Source organism: Barbus barbus (assembly GCF_936440315.1).
Source record: "Barbus barbus genome assembly, chromosome: 26".
NCBI lineage: Eukaryota > Metazoa > Chordata > Actinopteri > Cypriniformes > Cyprinidae > Barbus > Barbus barbus.
In genome coordinates, this window is record NC_136754.1 from 16,207,404 (window position 1) to 16,218,015 (window position 10,612).

The 10,612-nt window shown below is 37.7% G+C and overlaps 2 protein-coding genes across 2 annotated transcripts in view; one reads left to right on the top strand and one right to left on the bottom strand.

The window, feature by feature from the left end:
- Window positions 1–3,418: 3,418 nt before the first annotated feature.
- LOC306845528 (growth hormone secretagogue receptor type 1-like) lies at window positions 3,419–5,377 on the top strand (the record flags this gene model as incomplete). Its single annotated transcript, XM_079378391.1, has 2 exons — window positions 3,419–4,196; window positions 5,073–5,377. 2 exons carry the CDS (start codon window positions 3,419–3,421, stop codon window positions 5,375–5,377), a joined length of 1,083 nt encoding a protein of 360 aa, XP_079234517.1.
- Window positions 5,378–7,771: 2,394 nt separating this feature from the next.
- The window catches only part of LOC306846300 (fibronectin type III domain-containing protein 3B-like), a 160,426-nt gene continuing 157,585 nt past the window's right edge, over window positions 7,772–10,612 (bottom strand). Inside the window, exon 26 of the mRNA XM_079379569.1 lies at window positions 7,772–10,612. This exon is cut by the window's right edge and continues 749 nt beyond it. The gene's annotated coding sequence lies outside the window, so the exon portion shown is untranslated.

Sequence of the window (10,612 nt, forward strand, 5' to 3'; positions counted from 1 at the left end):
CTGACGCGGGACCTCTGGTCTATGGAGTCTGTAATAATTACCACGGCAGGGTGTGCCAGAGCGGCCATACCTTTGCTCAAATGGCAGCCATTGCCATTTATCACAGCTTCAAGCAAACATCTCTGTCTTTCTCACACACACAAAACAATATCAGGTCAACCGCAGAGCCTCAAGTGCATGAGGAAAAGTGAGGTAAGAAATAAAAAGAGAGACTGTGCCATGTAAGAAGAACAGAGATTAACAGAATGAATGAATGAATGAATGAATGAATGATGCGTTTATATAGCGCTTTATTGTGTATTGCTGTACACCCAAAGCGCTTTACAATCATGTGGGGGTCTCTCCTCAACCACCACCAGTGTGCAGCATCCACTTGGATGATGAGTGACAGAAGAGTGACAGAGTTTAATGGCTTTTAATGGCAGCTTGTTTCATTACTGTCACATCGACCCATCTGCTAGTAACAACACTGCATTAAGTCTTCACCTCTTTGACAACACAGTGATAACTTAAATGTATAGTTCACCCAAAAATGAAAGTTCTTTCATCATTTACTCACCCTCAAGGTGTTCCAAACCTGTTGCAATTGCTTTCTTGAGCACAAAAGAATATATTCTGAAGAATGTTACAATGTTACAAACAGTTGAATGTTGCAAGCCATCCAATTTCATATGGGAAAAACATACTATGGAAGTCAATAGCTACCATCAACTAGCCCCCAGGGTTTTCATTATAAGGAGGTTAAATTTGTGATGTTTTGAAATGTAAAAATCATTTTGGACAATAGTGGACCGAGAATTTTAAAACATTATAGTTTTTAAAGCTACAACCTGTAGTTTTGATGCTATAATAGACATGATAATGCATCGTATTTTTACTGAATCTTGAAAGGTCAGAACAGTATTACATGTAGCGCTCTTGCCCTCTAGTGGACAGTATTGGAAAAACAACTTCTCTGCTTGCTTGAAACTTCATTTCATTCTGACCACGTTGGTGTGTGATACAGGCAAGCAAGTATCTAAAAGACAGGATGTTTGCTATCTCAATAATTTATGCACCTCAAATCCCTTCTAAAGGGCAACAGATAAAACTTCCAAATATAGCTAGAATTTGGATCTACACTTCCTCTCAAGCCTCTCATTGCCATGTGCTATAAAGATTGTATGTTGATTGTGATCACTTAATCACCGAGTGCAATATTACTGCAAATGGCACAGCTGCTGATATGTAGCTGCTGAGATTGGGGAAGAAAGCACATATAATGGAGACTTTGACCAGAGGCCACTGAAACACCACACCTCAAAGTAACAACAGCAACACTGGTTTGAATCACATGTTAAAACACTCAGTTACACATGACATACACAAATACACAGACTGTTTGCACACTGAATTCCTCGAATCTTTCATTAGAAAGAAGAGAAGATAATGCAGAGGTACTCAGATACTATAAGAAGGAAGAAAAGAAAGAACGAAAAAGAAAGAAAGAAAGAAAGAAAGAAAGAAAGAAAGAAAGAAAGAAAGAAAGAAAGAAAGAAAGAAAGAAAGAAATTACCTCTCTGTTATCCAGCCAATAGTTAAATGTGTTGCTGCAGTTCTTCTACTATACACTGATGCTGGCACTTTACTGAAGGCTCAATGGCAGCTCAGTCCTTTCAAGTCATAAAACTGGTTAATGATCTCTGCCTTAATTCCCTTCCCTACAATATTCAGTAAACATCAAAATCCCATTTGCATGAGATGCATTTCTGCTTTGAATTTGTCAGTTTGCATGTCTTCATTTACCAGCAGGATGAAAAAAGGTTAAATATTTAAAAGATATGAAGTCATACAAATACATGTGAAGATATGAAGTGATACAAATCGTGTTCAAAACGAAGAAAATACATGTATTTACTACAATTTGCTTTTAATGTCGCTTCTCTTTTTAATTAAATCTATAAAGGAGCTTAATAACATGATAACTGTTTGAATAGAAAGTTAAATATATATATATATATATATATATATATGTGTGTGTGTGTGTGTGTGTGTGTGTGTGTGTGTGTGTATATTTAATTAATCACTAGTCTATATCGTTTAGGGCCCACACGCTACACAAACAATATTTCACCAATCAGCTATGAGAAAAGTGACATACCTCTGACGTAAAACGTCTGTATCGCGCTCTCTCTCTCTCTCTCTCTCTCTCTCTCCAATTTAAAGCGCACTTCACGACTTTTATAAATCCACAAACCCCTATGATACCCGCCTTATTCATGAGATACTGATTTTGATTGATATTCGTGTTTTAGTCTGCCGTCTATTAGAATTGTTTTTGTTTGTAACTAGTTCCGGCTGAACGTTTCAAGAATGTGTTGCACTGCATTCTATCCTAACACCCCACGATGGCAGTGTTCAACAAGTATCCATTCTCAATACATTCCCTACTCTTGTCATTTAAATAACGTGAATGTGTACTTTCCAAGCTCTTTACGAAACTCTCTACCCATATTCCGCATCCACTTACTCAATGGTGAATCAATGACATCATTAATGAAAGAGTCCCTCAGCATTGCGCATTACGCGCGTCTCTCATCCTCCGCGACGCGAGGTGATTTCATCTCTCCGACTCTCACATTGTACACTTATCTTTCTTCCTACACCAAAGATGCCTTAAACAGTAAAAGACTAATGATTTTCTGTCCAATGTGGACAGATAACTTGGCAGCAAAAAATAGATTGCCATCCTTAAATCCTCTGAGTTTTCTCCATTTTTAGATGTGGAACGGATGATCGGTAGGATGTGTCATGAGGACATTTATTTGACAGCTACAAATAGAGTACAACAAGGTGCGAAATACTGAACGACCTTCAGATGAGTGGACTTTTTAAAGGGATCTCTGTCAGGGCGCATTCTATTCTGCTCGAACGCAACTAAAATTGCGCCTCTGAACGTTAGCCGTCAAGTATCATAAAGACTTTTAAAACAATAACATTTAGAGTGTATTTAGTATGTAACCCTTTATGGCAGTTTTGTCGTTTTCAGCGCAACACTGAACGGAGAGCAGTGTACTGTTGCTATGGTTACTTTTACAGTCGAGATGCGATTTCAGTTAGTGAACTTTTATTTCGCGCGCTAACGTGTGCTTTCAGAAACCTTGTTACTAAACGTTACTAAAGCATAGTATGTAGAAGAACATACTTTGAAGATTTATTATACTGATTGTTTTGAAGACTTTTAGGGGACTTCAGTCCGTAATTAGGAAGGTCAGACCATCCAAAGCTACCACAATTCGCATCCTGCGGTACAGGTTGTGTAAGTTCAATTGTAAATGTTGGGCAGCCCTGAGCGCAGCTCGATGGGGAGTCGGCGGGGAGACTGTCCTCCCCGAGCGCTCTCTCACAGGAGAATCTAGACGCTCCATGATCTCTCAGCATGCCTACCTGGACGAACCGGTCCAACTGTTCCTTCAACTGCAGTTGGGATGAGAACGCGACATACTGGGGATTTGAGCACCCGGTCAACATTTTCCCCGTTCCAGTGCTAACCGGGGTCACCGTCACCTGCGCGCTCTTCTTCTTTGTAGGTGTAACGGGGAATCTCATGACAATTTTGGTGGTGACCAAGTACAAGGACATGCGAACCACCACCAACTTGTACCTGTCCAGCATGGCCTTTTCGGATTTACTAATTTTTCTCTGCATGCCTCTGGACTTGTACAGAATCTGGAGGTACCGACCTTGGAATTTTGGCAACGTACTTTGTAAACTCTTTCAGTTTGTGAGCGAGTGTTGCACGTACTCGACTATTCTGAACATCACTGCTCTCAGTGTGGAGAGATACTTTGCTATTTGTTTTCCTCTTAGGGCAAAGGTAGTCGTGACCAAGGGTCGCGTGCGCGGGGTCATTTTGGTCCTTTGGATAGTATCCTTCTTTAGTGCAGGACCTGTGTTTGTGCTCGTCGGGGTTGAGCATGAAAACGGGACAAACTCGTGGGATACAAACGAATGCAAAGCGACGGAATATGCCATTAGGTCTGGGCTCTTAACCATTATGGTTTGGGTCTCCAGCATCTTTTTCTTCTTGCCTGTATTCTGCTTAACTGTATTGTATAGTCTCATCGGGCGAAAGCTCTGGAAGAGAAAGAGGGAGACGATTGGGGAAAACGCTTCGAGTCGTGATAAAAACAATAGACAGACAGTGAAAATGCTGGGTAAGTGCTTAGTTTCACCACAGTATCAGGTAACCGTGATTAAGTTGTTTATCATTTGCGCACTTTACACACAAGCGCACCCATTACGCACGGGATGCGCTTGGCACAAAACAACAGCACAGTCCTGCTAAAACTGTTTTGTTGGGGAGCTTAAAAATGTACTTTATGTGGTAACACCTAAATTAAACGGTTTATTAAAGTAAAAGAGGCTCATTTTACACCTTTCCATGTCGAAAATGTGATTGTTTTTTTATTTAAATCGGATCTCTTTAAATAATAATTGAAATGTGCTGTGCCATATCAAGCTACACACACACACACACACACATATATATATATATATATATATATACAATCTTGATAAAACAATTTGTATTAGAAAGAATGCTATTTCTGAAAAAAAGGTGTATCAAGTCTTCATTAAGTAGTTCTTTTATCGTACGAAATCAAGGTAACAGGGTTGAATAATTAAAATCGTCCTTTAAGAACAAACTAAGATAAAGGGGAAAAAGCAGGAGACACTTGTCCTTTTGTGTTCTGTAAGGGTGATGTTATGTATTTATTTATGAAAATGCACATAATTTTAATAAGGGGGTGTTGTAACAGGGTTGACAAATTTTTTAATAAAATGTGACCACTAGAATCTACACATATATATATATTAGATTTAGAAATTATTTCAAATAAAAAATAAATAAACATTTTTGTATGTTAAGAAAATTGCTTATAATTTTGAGGTTTTCAGTCAATGTTCACGAGGCTCTTTTGATGTGTAAAATATTTGTGCATGCATGACTAATAATATTTGCTTTCTGCAGCAAGGTGAGGGAACTGCTATTTCACCATTCAGTAACTTTCATTCCCTCTCTCTAACAGCTGTAGTGGTGTTTGCCTTCGTGCTCTGCTGGCTTCCCTTTCACGTTGGACGTTACCTGATCTCCAAATCCACAGAAATGGGCTCTCCTGTCTTGTCCGTCATCAGCCATTACTGTAATCTCATCTCCTTTGTACTCTTTTACCTGAGTGCCGCAATCAACCCTATTCTGTACAACATCATGTCCAAGAAGTACAGGATGGCAGCTTGCAAACTTTTCGGACTGCATCATACCCCACGAAGAAGCACATCAGTGGTCAAAGGAGAGAGTTCCCCATGCTGGACGGAATCCACTGCCAGCCTGTGACTCTGAGTAGTTTAGAAAGATTTGATTCATTAACAGCCATTCGTCTATTCCAAGCTCAACATTTCATTAGATGCTTTGATGTTTTATAAAAAATATGCTTGTAAATAGAGACACAAAAAGGGAGAGGAAAAAGATAACTTCAGTTGCCTTAAATCTAAATGAAATCTGGAAGACAAAAAAAAGCACTGTAGATACAGCAACCTTATGCACCCAACGACAGGGACTGCAGAGGCGATGCTGTTCATTTGCATTGTGCCTGAATGCACGTCATGCTCCTTTAGCAAGTGTTGTCACATTCTTTGTGTGTGTTCATAAGGCTTGGCTACAGACCTGAAGCAATACACAGAATTCAAAAGCTTCTGAGGAACGTTAATTAAAAACAAAGAAACAGAAAAGTCAGAATTGCACTGTTGCATTGAAGTACTCAAACATCATAAAAGCTTGCTTTTTTGTTCTCAGTGTTTCATGTGCCAAATGTATAAACTATTGGTACTGAATTACCCAGCTATACAGAAGAGTTTTATTTAAAAACCACTGCAATAAATGTTGTGACAGTATATTTGTATGTTACATCCAGTAGTATCTGTTGTGGAAACTGCATGTGTCTTGTCAGTATAGAAACGTACATATTTGTATATTGTAAAATACCCATTGGATAGCTGTTGTGCTGGAGGTTTTGTCTTGTAAATGATGCATTCTTAATGATAAAAAAAATTGCTAGGAAGTTTCATAATTACAAAGAAACATCAAGTAACCGTGAATTAAAAATGAAATTTTATAGTAGAAACACTAAAATAGTAAAACTCTACTCTCTCAGAAATAAAGGTCACTGGGGCAGTCCCTTCTCAAAAGGTACATGTTTGTACCTAAAGGGTCCATTTTGGTACCTTAAAGGTAGCCTACATATTAGTACTGAAAGTGTGCATATTTGAACCTAATAGGCACAAAACTGTACCTTTTGAAAAGGCACCGCCCCAGTGACAGCTTTTGTACCTTTATTTCTGAGAGTGTAGTAATCTCTCATTTACAACTTTGAAAATCATTCTTATATATATACACACACTCATATATACAGATATATTATATACACACACACTCTCTCTATTTCTCTCCTGTAAGATGGAAATCTGTCCTTACCATTTCCGTAGATACAAATAGACAGATAGACAGACAGACAGATAACAGTTGGAATAGTAATTAAATCTAGGACTATGTGGTCATTTACAGAAACTACAATGGGTTCTTAAATAATAAGGAAAAAGTGATGCAATGTTCATTTGAGATGCTCTTGTTCTTCATCAGCATCAGTGGATTTTCGATTTTCATCTCGTTACAAATCCTGCTCTCTTCTGTCCTGTGTCTATGTGCAAAATTTGACTGTTGGTGTTTTATTGATGTCAAATGAAGGTCAGAGCCTCTCCAGACTGAGAGAGAAAGAGAATTAAAGAGGAGAGCACTTTCATAAATCAGTCAGATCTCCTTACGAGGTAGAAGGTGATGCTGCAAAATGAGATTGTCCGTTCACACACGCCACTCCTGCCTTCCCTCACCATAAAACATATAAAAAAGAAAAATACCACAGGCCTGATGGAGAAGGGGATTGTAAACACTCTTCAAAGTGTCAATTACAGGTCAATTTCAAATAAATTTGCACCATACCTGGACCCTCTTAATGATCAACTTCAATTAAAAGACTCTCGCATTAAAAGTACAGGCTAATAAAAGTCAGATTTTAATAACTGATTGCAGTCCATTTCCACAAACATATCACTAAATGTCTTCACTTGCAAGACGGTTGTATGCTGCAACTGCTTTGGCAATACAAATGTAGCGTGACTGTCACGCCAATATAGCAAAAATGGAGACAGAGAAAGAAAACTGACATTTTGTAGCTTTGAAGTGTCAGCTCTAACCAGCAACAAGTACTTACCACAAAAAAATATAATGTAACACAACACATAGCAAGAAGGTAGGCATCTGAAATGGATCAAAATAAATGCTCTGCTTTTCAGGCAATCTGATACTATTCAAGTTGTTCAGGATTTATGATTTATTATTTGTTAAAAAGCTATTAATCTTTACACTGGCTTGTTAAAGTTTCTGTATAAATAAGTATCTGCTTCAACAGGTTCACATGAAGCACTTTTGGTGGTGGATGAAATTGGACTAGCAGCTTCAATGAACAACATCCTTCTGCGTCAAACACCTCAGTACTATTGTTGAACAGCCTTTAAATATTTCCTACTTGGTGGGTTTTTGAGAAGAACATAATATGAATTTTAGCAATGTCAAATATTGGGCTACGACAAGTATTTGTATTGTTCATGACATGCAACAGACAATGAGCGACTTCAATCATATGAAAGATTAACATCTCCAGTACAAAATACAATTTGTCAGAAAAAATTAAAACATTTATTGGGTATAAATATATTACATATGCGCTACAGATACAGTTAAGTCTTACATACATAGGGTAGTATTTGCAAAAATCTATACATTAACATTGATATGGCAGTTTCTTTTATATATATGCATATGAAATTGTCTAACATTTACAATACGAGAAAAATTTATGACTTTAAAAATTGTAGATCATGCCTGGAATGTTTTGTATATCTTTTCTTTTTTTCTTTTTCTTTAAACTGTGGTAAAAATACATACTTTATTTTTGAAAATAGTTGAATACACTTATGGTTCTATACATTTCTCTGGGATGACAGAGCTGATCGATCTCCAAACATCATGTTCAAATTCATTTTCATATTTAAAACGGAGCACAAATAAAACAGAAATAAAATGAAATAAAATACAATATAAAAATGCAAAACTGTACTTGGGCCACAAAAAATGTGTTCTTTTGAAATTTTACAAGGACCAATATGAAAACAAACAAAAAAATACTTTAAAAAAAAAAATTGAGATCACTGGACCAAACACTACTGATATATAATGGGCAAAAAAAAAAAAAAAAAATTACTGACATTAAAAGGATGCCAATGGACTTTCAGACTTTTCACTAAATGTGTTCAAGCCTTTGTGGGCCAGTTTTACAGACATTTCTGACTGCATGATACTCTCGATTTGAAAGCAAAAGCAACAATGACTAGTAAATACAGTTTTATCACGATAAATCTAATAAAGATTAATGTTTCGCTTTAAAAAGTGCTTCATTTCTGTTAGTTGTCATACTATATAACTCTATATATAATTCCTTAGCAAAAATACTGGGATAAATTCACTATTGCGCTATGACATGTCTGGAATACAAAAGGAAACGAGAAATATCACTTGCTTCAAAACAGTTTGATTGTTTTGCTTTCCTTACGGTGTGAAACGGCATGTAAGATTTCACCTCTGAAGGATTATTCAAATAAATGGCACAATTTTCACTACTAAAAAAAAGAGTGTAGTCACAGATGAAGTTTAACTTAAACGTATGTTTTTCCTTTTCAAGAAATGATGTTCTAGTCTGACGAAGGATTTCTCAAGTAACCCTTTAAATAACAATAAAAAGCAACATAAAAGTGGACAAGCCTCCGCTTTGGCAAACAGTAAGATAACATAAGCATCATAACACTCTTTTTAGCAATGCCAAATGTAGCTACGTACTGTATGTCCCATTACACGCTCACAAAATAAAAAAGAAAACAGATTAAACATTTGCTACAGTTCTCTATGAAAAGACAACTAGCTGGAGTTCGGCACTTTCTGATAGGAGATGAACAGGCATTTGGTTATACATAAATGTTTCAGCATGGTACGTGCTACATGTTCCCAATTAATGAAAAGACATAAACATAACCAGAATTATGAATGAAAGGAATGCTGGCCTTAATCGTTAATCTACAATACAATTAACTGAAAAAAAAAAAAAGAAAAAGCGCTACGAGAGAGATAGAGTGGAAAAAAAATAGTACATAACTACATCTCTTAATTTCTTGAAAAATAAATAAATGAAGATTGCACTTTAATTGCCATTTAAAGTACTGTATGCAATAGATAGTATAAATAACCCTAAAGAATGATACCTTACTTTCCCATTAACTTTGGCAAAGGTATTCTGAGCTAGTAAACGATATGCTTACGAACAACTGGAGCAAGGCACAGCTTAGGTGAGAAAACAGATCAAATAAATGCATTTAAAACTGCAGAAGCAGATACAACGGAATGACGCTACAGATGACAGCAATATCAGAATCATTCGGCAACGTTTAGTGTTTTCGCAGCACCCTCTCAGAAACATAGTATTTACTCCTTCGCCTCTTAAAAGTCCATGTCCCTGAGGTACAATACAGGCTGTCAGTCAAGGAGAAGAAGCCCTTCCCCATGTAGTTCTCCTTTTTAGAAACCTCCTAACTGTTCTGCAAGTGTAACGTGGGGAGAAACTCTTTGGATCGACGGGAACTGCTGGTTTGTACCTTTTACTTGGCTAAAGATGCACTGCAAGCACATCAGGCTGTTTTGGCATGGCGCAGCGGGTGGAGGAACTCACTGCTGCTTTTGACAATAACCTTGATATGAAGCACCTTAGAAATGTCCAACTGGCTTTCACGGATTCAGAGAAGATGAAACATTCAACGACGGGCGACAGGAACACGACGGGCGAAGTCCCGAGGACCAATGCCATTCACAGAGCGACGAAACAGGCCATTTCGGTTTCACAGCTACGCACTGGCTATTGTGACTCCCTGGATCTACAGACAGTCAGTCTGAGAAGGCGACATTAGCCTAGCCAATGTTCCCGGGAGGGGTTGCGGCGGGAAGGCGAGGAAAGAGCCCTGTGTCACTGCACCTTAGGACTAGATGGCCAGAGAAAGAGGGTGTGTAGTGGTAAAGGGCAGCGTTTAACTTCCCTCACACTCGTCCACCACCACTACTGACCACAGATAAAGCACCATAGATTGTGAACAGAGATCTACTTCAAACTCATTGTTATTTATATTACAATAGCTCTTATAGATTTATATTTATATCTCTATATATTAGATAACTGATTCCGTTCGTAGGAAAAATAAACACACAATAGCAGCATCACTTAAACCACACTTGGATTGCAACTTGCTTTGGCAGCTTAAATGCAGGGGGCTTTGCAACAGCCTTACTACGGTAACAGTATTTCGTGTTTCTGAGAAGGATCGTGATGATGCGTGCTGTGACATACAAGGAAAATGCGAACATCACGTGATTATGTATCAAAAAACGGCACTGGGCGAACTGTGGGTGTTACGTCAT